The sequence below is a fragment of the Cydia amplana genome, chromosome 1 (assembly GCF_948474715.1).
Source record: "Cydia amplana chromosome 1, ilCydAmpl1.1, whole genome shotgun sequence".
NCBI classification, from domain to species: domain Eukaryota; kingdom Metazoa; phylum Arthropoda; class Insecta; order Lepidoptera; family Tortricidae; genus Cydia; species Cydia amplana.
In genome coordinates, this window is record NC_086069.1 from 3,120,721 (window position 1) to 3,136,902 (window position 16,182).

The 16,182-nt window shown below is 38.6% G+C and overlaps 2 protein-coding genes across 2 annotated transcripts; one reads left to right on the forward strand and one right to left on the reverse strand.

Annotated features, from left to right (window-relative positions):
* Positions 1–343: 343 nt before the first annotated feature.
* LOC134654946 (UDP-glucosyltransferase 2-like) lies at positions 344–3,603 on the reverse strand. Its single transcript, XM_063510373.1, has 8 exons — positions 3,448–3,603; positions 3,258–3,348; positions 2,651–2,843; positions 2,301–2,495; positions 1,961–2,177; positions 1,567–1,786; positions 874–1,093; positions 344–611 (listed from the first exon to the last, which is right to left on the reverse strand). Exons 1-8 carry the CDS (start codon positions 3,592–3,594, stop codon positions 344–346), a joined length of 1,551 nt encoding a protein of 516 aa, XP_063366443.1. The 5' UTR covers positions 3,595–3,603.
* A 4,490-nt stretch (positions 3,604–8,093) lies between these two features.
* Positions 8,094–15,588, forward strand: LOC134658737 (UDP-glucosyltransferase 2-like). Its single transcript, XM_063514412.1, has 9 exons — positions 8,094–8,103; positions 8,720–8,865; positions 10,550–10,640; positions 11,521–11,713; positions 12,117–12,311; positions 13,027–13,246; positions 13,802–14,021; positions 14,811–15,030; positions 15,322–15,588. Coding segments are annotated over exons 1-9 (1,548 nt in total). The 5' UTR covers positions 8,094–8,102; the 3' UTR covers positions 15,584–15,588.
* The last annotated feature ends 594 nt before the right edge of the window (positions 15,589–16,182 follow it).

Below are 16,182 nucleotides of genomic sequence, written 5' to 3' on the forward strand. Positions count from 1 at the left end.
TCACCGAAAAGCGACTGGTAAATATCAAATGATATTTCGTACAAGTTCCGAAAAACTCATTGGTACGAGCCGGGGTTCGAACCCGCGACCTCCGGATTGCAAGTCGCACGTTCTTACCGCTAGGCCACCAGCGCTTATAAAAATGTTTCTAAGGGTATTTAAATATTTGAAGAATTTCAAAGTCCTATAAGTATCTTCAAGGTTTAGGCTGTGCGTTGTCTGTCCTGTATTGAAAATAATAAATTAAAGATAAGAATGAGGTGTCTTAAAACTCAATTTCATTCAATCATGTTCTTAGAACTGATAGAAGTGCCAAGGAGTCAGTTTAACAAAACACAATTAATCATCTATTCTTTTTATTCACATCATTCACATCAATGTTCTTCGACAAGAGCCTTCTTACAACAAACACACTCAACAAAACAAGTACAAACACAAGACCCAACAGGTCGAGGTACATCTTCTGGTACCAGGGCACCAGGAGCGCAGGGGAGCGCAGATGCGGCGCGCCGCGCGTGCGCACCACGTGCTCCACCCAGTGCACCAGCTCCGCGCCGGGCGCGCGCCGGTCGTGGTAGATGAACGACAACTCTTTCACTTTCTCCCGGTACCTGATATAAATTTTATTTTGAGAAATTTGTGACTAATTGGCAGAGCCACTTTTATAGTATGACGTCATAAGTAATTTTATAAATGAATTTGATTTCCGTCTCTTGCCACGTCGGTGCGGCAGAGTTAGCTGATGAGATAGACTCTAGAGTTTTTTAAAGGGTTGATAACGCACATACTTATGATAGGAGTTATATAAGCGATCCTCATTCCAACAAAATATTGACTATCATAGTTTCAGACTCTTGCACTTATTGCACCTACTTGGGATTTCCAATCATCTCTTCAATCGCTACTTTCAATTCTCGTGGAAGATCGTAGCTCAGCGGAACTTGTGACGCGATACCCTTCTGGACGGCGCGATTTACGTTTTGGAACTGGTCTGCGAAGGCGGGCACGCCGAGGATAGGGACGGCGAAATGGAGGGCTTCGTTGGTGGACAACAATCCGCCGTGAGTGATGAACAGGATGCAGTTTGGGTGAGCTAGAAGAAAAACTCTTTATGAGATCACTACTAGACATATTTACCTATACACCAACTACGCGCTATGGGGGTCATTGTGCCTAAGAACCTACAAAACTTTTCGAAATATCAAGTCAATACCTACATAATAAATACCTAGGTACTTAAGTAGACAGAAACGATGTGCCTTTTATCTCAATACCTATTATCAGCAGTGTTGTATGGTAAGTTCATCGCGGATCGTACCTAGTCACGCTCGATATTAATACCGGCACCTGCAGTTAACATTAAAAATATCTGTTATTGTTATTATCTATTAATCGTTTGTCATGTTGCAAGGAAACATTTTTTAAGCAATTAGCAAAAATGACAAATGAATAAATAATCTATCTAGATCACTCTATGCCTTGTTTGTTCTGTTTATATAACTGGTAAATGTAGCAGTATCGTAGTTTATTAAATTACCTACACGCAATTTTCTTTTAGTCGCTTACCTAAAATGCTCTGCTGTGGTGCAAAGCTTTCAATGTGGACATTTTTCGGCAAATTCTCCGGTGTTTCTTCCAGTTTCCATATGACAGTTTGTCTCAAACCCCCAAACATGGCCAGGAGTCCCTGCTTCAGGGTCTCTGGCATGCGCGTGGATTGCAACAAGGACCCCATACTGAAGTAAACTACCCCATCTTTGGCGTCATCCATGATCTTTTGCAAATTCTGAAAAAGTATTAGGTACCTATGTTATTTTACTTCAAATTCTCCGTCCATGCGATATATGTTGTTGCGTTACGTCAAAATCTATATTTGTATAGTCAATAGAAGCTGTCTGCTAGATAGAAGGCAAGCTAGTAATTATTAAAAATGTGGCATAAAGGTTGAGCATACTCATACTTCAGGTAAAGCTTTATCCTGATGAATATGGTATCCAGCTATCGGCACGTAGCTCGGCGGTAGCTTGGTGGATTGTCCGATAACCACATGCGAGTTGCCCAGTATCATGGATGCGTTGTATTTCACGTCCTCCAATAGAGGCAGCTGCCGGCCTCGCATGGCGACCGCGGGGCCGAACGCCCGCTCAAATAGTACTTGTTCTTCAGACATTAACTGCCTGTAAACGTCATAAATTAAAGTACCTATCTTGTCCTTGTCATAATAATCTTCTGCATCACGTCAAAAACATATAAGTAACTAAAGAATTTATTGTATATCGATCCAAGATAAATAAATATACCATCTGATATATTTGTGCCTGATGATCGACCATAGCTCCCTAATCCTCTGTGCAAACGTAAACGGCGGAAGGGCCTTGGAGTGGACGTCCGGCACATAGGACGGGTCCGTCCACTCGTCTATCAAGGACAGCACCAGCCCGTGGGGCTCCAGCGAGGACAGCCAGATGAAGGGGCAGTTGAACACCGTAGACAAACTGTAAGATTATGAAGACAACATTACATTATAACTTCACGACTGCACATGAGTGAAAATCGCATGTGCCCGCGAGCTGATTTTCAGTTTCAGTCTACGTTTTTAAGCCTAAGTTTTCCACGAAATATGGTCACAAAAAAAAGAGATTCTTATTACCCGACTAAGAACTCATTGAACAGCCACTCAATCACGACCAAGTCGAACTCTTCCTTCGGGTCTAGCATCAACCTCTGCACGTGTTCATGCGTGGCGGTATAGTTGGTCACCGTTAGCTGCAGCCGAGCTGTGTATTGATCGACCACTATCTCTTTCCCCTGACTCAGGATCTTGTCAATGTCACAATAATCCTCTGGAAAATTTTGTACTTAATTTAGACGACAAATTAGGACACCACACGGGTTATCCTGTCAGAAAAACCGATTTTAAAATGGATAAAATAAAATACCTACTATCTCTTTTATTAAGCGCTAGCATCTGATACATTCGAAATCGATGCAGGTATTCTTTAGAATTTAGATTGATAAAGCTTATAAAGGATAGCCTGCCATCATGCTCCCATATACGCGTCAAGTCACCGACAAATGATGCCTTCTGGCGGAATGCACCAACAAAAGTTCATCGCTAAACACTCTTAGGTCGAAAACTTAAAAAAAAATCTCTTAAGTACCGTAAAATAGGGTGATTAGGGGCAAAACTGACATTCAAATTTTACTCATCCCATTTTACGGTACTTCAAAAATACTTATAATAAGTTAATACCCACCCGGTTTAAAAATCCTCTGGTTAGCTGAGACGTCGACCTGCCGTAGCTTGGGAGCAGATAGTTTCGATGGGACTCCCGTGATGTATGTTACCTAAAATTGGAAACACCACATTTACCTACTTACTTATACATTCAACTCATTTTAGAAAAATTAGGAGGATAGTAAGGTATAAGTAACTTATAGTTTTACATCGTGTCCAGCGGCCAGGAGATGCCGCACGACCCCCTCCCCGAGGATGTTATGGCTCTTGCCCCCCGGCAGCGGGAACACCACCAGGACTCTGTAGCCGGCGCAGCACCAGGCCATCAGCAGGATTAAAGTCGCAGTCAGTCTCATTCCTTCTTCTAGAACATTACGAGTATAATGGAGTACTTATTAGTCTAGTAAACCGCACATACTATTCAGTTTTTTTCCAGCCTTGTCGATGGCTAGGATGAGCATATTACACTTTAACCCAACACCATAGCTATCCATAGCCATAGCTATCTGGCCTATCTGGATAAAAACGTCTCGTATAATCTACTTAAATTATTTTTACTTGCCATAAATTAGATGCGGTTACCTTAGAAAGTAAACTGATATTGATACCTCACACTAATTAATATCAGAATATACTAATGCAATTGCTCAATTCTAATCCAATAGAAGAACCACGATCTTTACTTAGGAACACGTAAATAGCAAAACATATATGAGAACACAAGTCTAGTCTACAGTCCACACATGTTCCTTTTGCTTTCAGTGATTTAAGGTTTTATTGTTCACTTGCGATAGATTAGATACTTCAGTTGTTTAGTAAAGGACTAATCTAATACAACTATCGTTATTGGGATTAGAAAGACAACTGTGCAACTACGTTCGTTCTTTGAGTTACAATGTTATTTAATGTAGGCTTAACTACTTAGACACGTGCAAGTAGGTATACTTATAGCATACAATGTTGCATGAGCACATGTTATCATTTATCATTGAGTGCAGTTCTTCAATGGTTTACTTTACTAGGTAGGTAGGTAAGTAATATCTATGTGGACGAAACTGCAGAATCATACACGCGTACACAACGCAGATAGTAGGTAGTATACAATTACCTACTTAGTTAAATGATGTGTATATTGTATTGTTGTTGTGTGTATTCAAGGTTGACAATACTTCTACGCAGATTACATGTAATTATGATTGATGGCTTAACGTTTCGACTAGCCTAGAGTTCAGCAAACTTTTGTCTTTTGCACAGACTCTGTCACAGATTTACAATGTATATACAATATTGCCAATCAATTACCAAAAGTGCGACGAAAATCGGAATGATGTCACTCTAATAGCGTCATTTCAAGTATTGAATTCAGAAACAGAAAAACGACAACGTACGTACTGTACGTTTTTCTTTTAGCGACTATGTACGTACGAGTATTACATTTATACCTATTATATAATAGGGTTCCATTTCCATTGGTCACTCTTAAAACTAACGAATAAAACTAATGTCGTGTCTTTATCTTTAATATCGATAGATCGATACCTACACATTGCATACGCCTCTGTCGTGCTTTCTAAGTTACATAGGTACTTAATTGAACTTAAGTGAACTCACTTTAATGTTAAAAGATAACCTTCTATATGACATACGTAGATTAATAAAGTGTTCGTGTAGGTCTCAGGCTTAGGTATTTATGTAAATGACTAGTGACCGAGGACAACTATTTCCAGGGCTCCGCTGTTTCCGCTGCATTTTAAATAGTATATTAATATTAAATAAATATAGTAATGGACCCTATAATAGACGTGGAACCGGTAATGGGACATAAAACCACAAATCCTCTAAAATAAGTATCTAAAAGTAGTTTATGAACACTGGCAATATTTTACCATAAATAAGAGTCATAGAGCTGTTTAAGTTTGACTTTTTATTAATTTCGGTTACTTTTTAAGAAATTGGCGTCAACCCAAAAGTTGTCGTGTCACCGAAAAATATAACCAGTAAGAATTCTTAACAACTTCGCTAAGAGAGGTGAGTTCATATATTAAATTGTAATTAATTATTACTTGGTGTAAACTAGAATGTGATTTGTTAATTGTATTTACCATGAGATAAGGTATACAAAACACTATTTTGTGTCTCTAGAGATGTATAAAAAATAGTGGTATTTTGCCCAATCCCATTATAGGAGCTCTAAAACTGCATACCTCCTATGATGGGATAATTTACAACTTACATAATGATGCTTGCCATGGCGTAATTTCATGTTTAAATAATACAGAAGTCTTCTCGGACTTCGGATAAATTAATATCGTTTTTACTAAATTTTATTTAACATGCCCTGTTAGTTTGTATGTCAGTTAGTGTGGTTCATATCTTGGAAGTTGAATTTGAGCCACTTTCGGATTTCCGTTTGAGATGAAATTTTGGATACGTAAGCAAATCGGATGACAATGCAATATTATGATAACATGGATCTGATCTCATGATGGAGACAGGAGGTGGCCATGGGAACTCTGTAATAAACGCAACCTTATTGTGTTTGGGTTTGTTAGAATTGTCTTGATGAGTATTAGTTGGCTGTGAAAAGAAAAATACATTCTTACATAAAAGCTTATACCAAATATGACTAATAACTAGTTTTTTGCCAATAATTTATTCCCTGTTCCAATATCTTATACTGATAGGGTATGTCCATTATAGGGGGCCCATTACTGGATCCACGTCCATTACCGGGGTACCATTACTGGAGCTTTAGTGTCCATGACTGGAGAAAAAAAGCATAGTTTTAATTTGTAAATTATGTGGAAACTAATTGCAGTATCTTTGATATAACACGCCTGAAACATAAAAGATGGATAGGATTTTCATCTTTAAACACGCTAAGCGGTAGAACTTTTACCGGTATCAGGGAAATATCACAAATACTCCAAATTCCCTCTTAAATGTCCAATGACTGGTGCTGTTACTATACGTACTAAACTCAGTGCAGTTTCCTTAAAAAACTTATCTTGTTGAAGAACGTTTACACAGCTGTGTGCGTTTACTTAAATAGGAAATCGGCACTACTTTGGAAGATACTCGTATCTTTTCTGTCAATCAAAAGAAAAATATTGGTGGTGAGTGAGTATCTAAAGCCGCGTCTCGATATCGCGCAGCGGCCGCGCGAGCAATGTTCGACCGAGGCACCTGTATTTTGGCTCGCGAGCCAATTTTGGTACCATCTTGAACTATAGGGCGGCGGCCGCGCGCGGCAGGCGATCCGACGATCGACCACATTATATCACAAAAATTTATTATTCGGAACGAAGTATAGCCAAATAGAAAATGATCTGTTTCGATAATCACTACATTTGGGTCATGTTCTGAACGCGATTTTTTTGTGTCCGAGATGAAAATCGGAAGTTAGCATCAGATAATCGTACCATTTATTTTTTTCCATAAAGAAGTCACACTTTCACACCGAGGTCAACAGTAATTCACTGATTAATTTGTTACTAGGGTACACTTAAAAATACTTAAAGGCTCAAATTACTACTCCCGTGCCCAGACCGGAATCTGTTTTCGAGTATAATGAAAATTCCTACTAAAAACTGTACATTAGTATCACTTTTTGAATGTTAAATACTTAAACTAGATGATATTTACTATCACTGAGCATATAAAACATTAATTTCTTTGTGGTAAATAACTCGTGATCGATGTTTAAATTTTGTCCGAGATTTAGAGTAATTTTTTGTCGAAATTCTTTAAAGCCAATCAACATCACACGTGAAGCCTTGATGTGTACTGAACTTCCCTGAAAATTACAGGACGTCGAAAATGGCCTGAATCGCTTCGAGAAAAGGATGGTACGGCCGTGCCTCTTTGTTTTGCTCGACTTGGCGGGGGCACTGCCGTGCCCCCAGATAGTAACAATCCCGTGTGGTGACTGTACGTACCTATATGGGATGCATACAGAGTTACTGTCTTTCAACTTTGAGTACAGTGTGAGATACGAGATTTTTTTTCTAAGTAGTATCGAAATTAAAATTAAGGGAATAAAACTCTTTAGATCAGTCATATTCGAACTATTATTATTATTCATATGCTTCATTCAGCATAACTTAACATTAATTCAAAATTAACTAAAAACTTTGCTTGAATAATATGGAAGTAAAAAAAAACAGAACTGGCTTGTTTACTTCCTAGCGGTTCCCAACTTTTTTGGTGACGGAAAACGAAATATTTGAAGGACCCCCAAATTAAAATATTTCGTTCGTCACTGTGTGGACCAGATATACCTAAGAAGCTCTGTTTAAAAAAAAAATATATATATATATATAAGTTTTCTCGCGTGGTCCCAAAAAAATCACATTTTGAGAATGGCTGTCCTAGCCGAAACTCTTATAAAACTGGAAAATCAATGAAAAATATACAATTATTTCAATTTAATATCAAACGCAGTTTCAATCTAAGCTTTAATACATCTACAGTTTCATCCATCTCATCCAGAAAATATGTTTTTTTTTTCTTCCACATATTAGGCGGTCTTCCTTGCAGAATGGATGTACTATAAATAAAGGTTTGATTGCTTGAGGCTCTGGTGATAATGCCGCCAATGACAAACTGTAACTATGACTATTTAGAAATAATTAACTCAATCTACTCGTGTAATATAATAACAGTATTAATTAAACTTCTATTATTATCGCACACTACTGTAAATAGTCAGCTAGGTACCTCTGTTTGTTGATAAGTGCAAGTCAGTTTGGGGACGATTACCAAGATTACATATCACGCTTGTCTGGTCGTTATGTAATGTTTTGTTTGCGTGGCCTGCCAGTCGCCGGTCATCTCGGAGTGAAGCTTCGCGTGTGTGAGATATAGTTGAGAGGTGGTAAGTTAGTTTCCTTTAGAAAATCTACTGGTTTAACATTGGACAAAAATCTACTATGGAGTCCTCATATCGGAACACTAGCTAATAAATTAAGTTCGGCCGCTTACGCCGTGAGGAGAATTAGACAATTGACTAATGTTGAAACGGCTCGCCTTGTTTATTGTAGTTATTTTCATAGTGTAACGTCATATGATATTCTGGTTTGGGGCAAAGCAGCTGATATACGGACTATATTTGTCTTACAAAAGAGAGCCATTCGTCCTATATATATATAACTAAAGAGCGCGTGAATCATTAAGAGAACTTTTCAAAGAAATTAATATTTTAACTGTAGCTTCCCAATACATATATGATAATATTATTTATGTTATTAAGAAGCTAGACTCCTTCAAATAAGCTTGCTATCAGAACGTTTCGTGTCCGTAAAGTACAAAAGTCATTATTCAAAATTACCTGAGGATGCAAAACTCACTAATTACCACCACAATATATGCCAAAGCCAAAGTGAACCATATTAGTACTCCAATAAGGTTGATTTTTGTTTAATTACTTTTTAGTAATTAGTGAGTTTGCTTGTCACCTGACGATACATTCCCCATTGGCAGTGACCATGAGAGCGTTAGCAGTGCTAGCTGTGCTGATGCTAACTTGTGAGGCGTATCGGGTGCTGGTGGTGTTCCCGATCCCGACGCGCAGCCACATCAACCTGGGCGAGGGCTACGTCAGGCACCTGCTGCGGGCCGGCCATCAGGTAAGCCATCGGCCATCAAGCTTGCTCTGAACCACTCTCTAAAAAACTGCTAAGACCATATGGTCTTATGCATATGCATATGTCGGGCAATGCTCAATGTGCACCTTGTTTATTATTATTTTTATTTTATTTATTTGTAAGTATAATGATTATTGATAATATCTACCAACACACCTTCTTGTCTTTATAAATCAGTATTTTAACCTTTAAATGCAAAGGAACATTTTGTACCTACTACCTAATACATAAGCCGTCACTCATAAGCATCTAATTACGATGCATGTGCACGTGCATGTCTTTGTCTACGCACGTCACGTATTGGGTCTGCACAAGCCTTTAGCCCAGCATTTCCCAAACTATGGTTCGCGAGCGAATATTGAGTGGGCCCTGAAACTACTAGGGCATCGTATTATAAAAAAAAAATAATCTTTATTGCAACTTTGAGTGGTTACATAGCATTGGTTCCTGGCTCTCAAAGTAGGTGTCCCTGTGTCTCAAGAGCCAGTTCCTTCCCAATTACAAGCGTCAGTAATGTTACAAGTTAGACATTTTATATTTCAGTTTCAACAATATTAAAATTAAAATTAAAGAAAGATAATCTAAACATACGAAACTATGATGTGTGTGTACGCGCGCGTGTGTGAGTATTCTGTATGTCTGATTTTTAGAATATGTGTATGTTTATGTGTGTTTACGCGCGTGTGTGTCTGGTTATTAACGTATGATTCCATACAAATTGTATTACACCTTATGTGTATAATTGCATGAATTCTATAGTATTTTAAATTGTATTTTTTTTTACTTATCTTCTCGTACCTAATGCATGTTAATTATAAGATGTAATTTTTTTTTTTGAAAAGATGTGTCCCGCCGAGTTTGTTGCCGGTCCCATATTGGGATACCCGCCTCCAATTGAGGGGGGACTTAAATCTTCTCGGGGCAGAGGTATAGGAAAAAAAAATCCTTTAATATAAAATTCAGAGGTATAGGGTTGGAGCCGCCGGTCTACCTAGCTTTATTTGACGTTCATAAGCGCATTGTAATTATGCCTACTTGAATAAACTATCTTTTATCTTATCTTATCTTATCATCTGAGTGTTACAAAAATATTTTATGCGCCTGGTCAAGGGGTGAATTTAGCAGTTTTTGTTAGATGGGTCGAAACTCTTAACTTTGGGAACCACTGCTTTAGCCTTTAAATTAGGCTGTGATTCTCGGTAGGTACTTAGGGAACAACTCGTTAGCTAACTGCGCAATAACCACCAGTCATGTTCCTTGCAAAAAAACCTATAATTTGCAGATTAATGAGATTTACATTAATCTAATTGTGGGTTTGTGATCGCCCATACAAATACAGGAAATAATTACCTATCAATTTATTCTATGCATTAAAATTATTGTATAATTATACACCATGCCCTCGCGGAATCTGAAATATTTTAACCACGCATTCTTCAGATCATGAGAATTGTTTTATTTTTTTTTATTTGTCCATACTTAATAAATATGTACATAACGTTTACTTCTCCGGTAAAAACGTGTCTATAAGGACGAGCTAGCAACGTTTGTTATTGCTATCTCTTTTTATTTTTATAAGAGGCAAATTTTTGTCTGTTGTTTTCAAGCAGGTGCTGATTATCATTTAATTTAATTTAATTTCAACAGTAACGGTTATGTATTTCAGGTGACGTATATAACTCCAGTTCCTATTAAGGACCCATCAAAGAATTTGCGTCAAATCGACGTGTCTTCAAACTTTGCTCTTTTTCCAGCGGGTAAGTTACTTAAGGATAGAACAAAAGACATCGACGCGCTACTATTTAATGAATTAGAACTTAAGAAGTGCGTTGATGTCTTTTGTACTATACAGGGTGCCATTTGAGTCGTGATCAGTAATATATTTTTCTAACTCCATAAACAACGAGCAATTTAATGCCCCTACTCTTACTAAAATCAGACAAGATTTTTTTAATTTTTTTGTTTATTTTTTGTCATTTATTTTACTTTTACAAGTGGCAATGTGGTATTTAACCAGCTTTGTAAGATATTTCAAATGAAAAATTAAGTAAATTTTATTTCTAACTGGGACAAATAACAAAATTGACAGTCAGTGACAGTTCCGATTCAAAGAAGCTATTCAATTTACTAATTTAAATATCTTAATAAGCCGTTGTAATATCCTAAATCCACTTATAAAAGTAAAATAAATGACAAAAAATAAACAAAAAATTAAAAAAATCTTGTCTGATTTTAGTGAGAGCCGGCATTAAATTGCTCATTTTTTATGGAGTTAGAAAACCATATTTCTGATTACGACTGAAATGGCACCCTGTATTTTTATCTACTGAGATATTTACTTACCTACCTAATTTTGTTTAATTAAGTAGGTACATATTTAGGTTTTATGGTAGAAGTATTATTTTAGTTGACTCGTAGAAAAGCTCTCTATTACAAGTAGGTATATTACGATTGTATAAAATACTAATTCAGGTTGTATTAAAATACTAAAACACCTACAGTTATTTGAAAAAATAAAATGGTATCGGATATTTGAAAATGCGGAAAATGGCAAATTTAAAAAATAATAATATTCAGAACTAAAGAAAACGAAAACTCCTACCATAGGTACCTAAAATGTACGTTGACTGGTTCCAGGTGAAATTTTAGACCTGACGAAGCTGATGAACAAGGAAATACCAGCGTTTGCCACTCCGGAGGTGCTGCAGCTCATGCTCCTCATCGCCAACGGAACGCTGCTGCACGAGCACGTGCAGCGGCTGCTGCGCGACGCTCGGGAGGAGTTCGACGTCGTTATAGCGGAGTGGATGTTCACGGAGGCGTACAGCGGGTATGAATACTTTAGAATGGTATTTTATGTTCGTAAACACAAACGGAACAAAATAAGTACATACATACATATAAGAAAAACATACAAAGAAGAAACTGCCACGAAATGAATGAAAATTAACCACGAATACCTATACGATTTGCGTTTTTTGGAAGAGTTTCCACGGAAGTGAGTGGAAACCTTTTCAGTGACGTTTGAAACCGTTTTTGTGGCAAAAAACTGGTTCTCCCACAGAAAAAATCGACATCTGATCGGGGTCGGTCCCAAAGTAAAAGTTGCTCAAGGTTAAGAGTTAAAAACACCCTGATTGTTTTATAAGTTTTCACTTTTGTCAATTCCCGGAGCAAAAAATATGCTACTTATTTCCGTGCATACCTATATGGATTAAACTCTTACGTTTCAGACTAGCACCAGTGTTCGGTTGTCCGTTGATCTGGTCGTCCTCCATGGAGCCGCACGCCATGGTGCTGTCCCTCATAGACGACGACCCCAACCCTGCCTACGTGACGGACTACAGCTCGACCATAGTCCCGCCCTTCAACTTCCAGCAGCGAGTAGCTGGACTCTGGACGTTTTTGTCCACTAAGTATCATAAATGGTAAGACGTTTCATATACTCAACATAAACTTTAAACTATTATAGGGCCAAAACCAACGTGCTTGCACGGTAATGATTAAGCTGGCTGGCTGGGTTTTGGCCGCACAATAGTAGAGTGACCGCCATTGTTTTCTGTTCCTTCCCCACGGGTTGGATTTCAAAAAAGCTTGTGTCCCTCTCAATAGCTTACGCTTATTACTTGTAGTGGACGGATACTTCGGCTACAAACTCATCGGCGGCTCGCCGCACCCTGAACCGCCAGTGCGTATAGACAAGTTGGCGGCCAGCCGCGAAGCGGGCCGCAGCTCTTCATTCAACCGCCGCGGTTGAAATTTTGTGGCGGTTAAGTGCGTACGATCACAAGCGGTTGCATATTAAATTGGAAAAGCGGCTGGCCGCGCGGCCAGCCGCCCCCGCGGTTAACTGCTAGTGCGTAAGGGCCCTTAGTTATAAACAAACACTCAGTTATGGTTGTATATGGGCCTTGGCGATGATAATGCGCGTTACATAAGTTGCCAACAAATAGAATTCCCTACATGACTTGTGAGATGAACAATCTTAATTGATAATTGTGTCATTGTTATTTACTCGTTTATTTCTGCTATCAATTTATTACTGTCTATTTTCAGACTGTTTGTCATTGTATGCTTTGAAGGCAACCACTATCAAATTGCAAATGCTGCCTACCTATACTATTACCTACCTATATTTTCTAGGCTCTTGTCACAACAGGAGGCTTCGCTATACGAGAAAGCGTTAACCTCAGCAGCGGCCGCCAGGGGTCGCCACCTGCCTCCATACGACGCGGCCAAGTACAACGCGAGTCTGATGCTGGGCAACTCCCATGTGTCCGCTGGAAGCGCGTTCAGTCTCCCGCAGAGCTACATTCCTATTGCCGGGTACCACATAGAGGAGACCGTCAAGCCTTTACCTAAGGTAGTTCAATTTACTTCAAAATGACGTAATGTCTATAATGAACCATCCAAGGTACCATCATATTCTAAGCGTGCCAACAAGTTTGTGCATAGCTTGTCAAAGAGTGTTGAATGTTGATACCTTACACTAAAGACGTTGCAGTTATATGGCTTGAAATTAAATTATCATTATTTTTCTTACGTGGCGGTTGGCAGATTAAATTTTTCGTTATGAAACTTATCCATTTTACAAATACATACTTAGTCTTATTTTCAAATTCCATGCTATCCTTCCCTCCCCTCCATCAGTTATTAATCTTATACCTTTAAACGAGCAATTCTTGTTTATTTATTTATTTAATATTTATATATATATATATATATATATATTTCGGGGATCTCGGAAACGGCTCTAACGATTTCGATGAAATTTGCTATATGGGGGTTTTCGGGGGCGAAAAATCGATCTAGTCTTATCTCTGGGAAAACGCGCATTTTCGAGTTTTTATATGTTTTCCGAGCGAAGCTCGGTCACCTACATATTTTCATGTGAATTGTGTAATTTGGTACTTTCCAGGACCTCCAAACCCTCATGGACAACGCTAAACACGGCGTTATCTACTTCAGTATGGGCTCCGTACTGAGCAGCAAAAGTTTGTCCGCGGAACTGAAACATGCCCTCCTAGCTATGTTCGGTCAGCTGAAGCAGACCGTCATCTGGAAACTGGAGGAGTCACCCGAGAACCTGCCCAAAAACGTCCATTTGATTGGTTTTGCTCCTCAACAAAGCATATTAGGTATGAGTTTAACCTCTAGCCGCCCATACGTCAAACATTACCAAGCAAAATGAAATTTTATTTTGTCAACACAGAGTTCAAATTAGAATGGAGCAGGAGACCTTTTTATAGGTCTCTGGGCGGGTAGAGGTTAAAAGTCTCTTAGTTTGAACTGCTATGGTGAAAGGTGTTAGATGGGATGAAGGGTCTCACTGCATTTTCATTTACCTCAATCCATTTGACAAGGAACGACCCTGTTCTTTGGAAAGATCGATATTGAAACACCCATTTGTGCCTCTTTGGTGAGATAAACGGTCATAAGAACGCAATCAGTTATTTATATTAAAAACGCGTTTGCTAATGGCATTTACACTTATGTATATATATGTATATGTATATGTGAGTAATCTTATCACACAAGCACTTAATTAATATTCAAATCTTTATCTGCACTACAAATCCTTTTTGTCACGAACGATGACGTCAACATAAAGGTGACTGCTTTAGAAGCTTCAGCTTTTCGTGACCATCCTTATACAATCCAATCCAGCTCATAAATCAAATGTGTGATAGCCCCTCTAATGCTAACATTACCTAAGTATATACCTAAGTACTTGTACAGAATTGATAGTACTACGTACAGCATTTTGACCCTCTGGTTTGACAGAGGATCTTTACGAATAATGTGATCGCTAACGCGTTCTCTTTTTCGGTCGCTATATAGACTGTGTCTTAATTACTGCTTTCTTCTTGAGCCGAGCATGCCCGAATAATTTTGTGATATATGTATACCTACCTATTATCTTGCAGACCATCCTAATTGCGTTCTCTTTATCACGCACGGCGGGCTGCTATCCAACACGGAGGCGCTGCATTTTGGCGTTCCTATAATCGGAATCCCCGTCTTTGCTGACCAGTTCCTCAACATCGACAGGGCTGTGAGCAAAGGCTATGCCAAGAGAGTGGATTTTGATCACGACATTCCGGAGAAGTTGAAAGAAGCTATTGAAGATATTCTTGGAAGCCCAAGGTGGGTCTACGTTGCTTTGTATGGCTGACTTGGCTGTTATAGGACCATAAGCCGTAAATTGTAAAATCATTATCTACCTCTCTATCACAATCACATACTTATTCACTTGCTTATTTATTCAAGCAATAGAGAGGCAGGTAACGAAATTTAGATTAACGCGACGCGAAGTAGCCACACACGGCTTCTTCACGGCGCTGAAAGCAGAAGTCATATTAAGAACACATCAGTAACAATGCGTTAATTACCATACTAGAGGATGCTCATGCTTACTAAACCCATTTCTTCTCTCAGGTACCGAGACAGAGTGAAGGAGCTCTCGTTCGTGTACCACCACCGCCAGAGCCCGCCCGGCAAGACCCTGGTGCACTGGGTGGAGCACGTGGTGCGCACGCGCGGCGCGCCGCATCTGCGCTCCCCTGCGCTCCTGGTGCCCTGGTACCAGAAGATGTACCTCGACCTGTTGGGTCTTGTGTTCGTACTTGTTTTATTGAGTGTTTTTGTTGTAAGACGATTCTTGTCCACGAAGATTGATGTGAATAAGAAGAATAGATAATTTAATGCTGTGTTGTTCTAATATTTAAATATGTAGTTTGGGAGAGGTGTAAAATCTAAGAAAAAATCGAGCTTATATGAATTTGGCAGCTGATGCCACGAATTTGTCTTGGACTTAACCTTAACACATGATCATCTCTATCTTTATAGTAGGTAACTAGTGCACCTAGAGTGCTGTGTTTTAGTTTTATAAGAAGGTTCGTGAAAATGTTCGTGTCGAGGAAGATTGATGTGAATAAAAATAATAGCTATGATAAATGTTTTTTACTTCAATTTCCGCTCGTACAGTTCTAACAAAAAATGGCTCAGTAGATATAATTAAGTCACTTATAATAAAACCTCTTTGTGTTATTGTTCTGACTACATCTTTTATTCAATACCGTGGGAAGGTCAACAATAGTAATTTGTACAACAAGAGATCAAAGTTTGATATTTCTTCGAGTGCTTATTTTGAGTCCCGTGCAAGCGAAAGATTCTATACTAATCGGACGTACGGAGCCCATACTAATTTAGAATCTTGAGCGTAGTAAGGGACTCAAAAGCGCACGAGATGTAAATAACTTTGATCTCGTGTAGTTCACAAAACTTTTCACTTCAGCA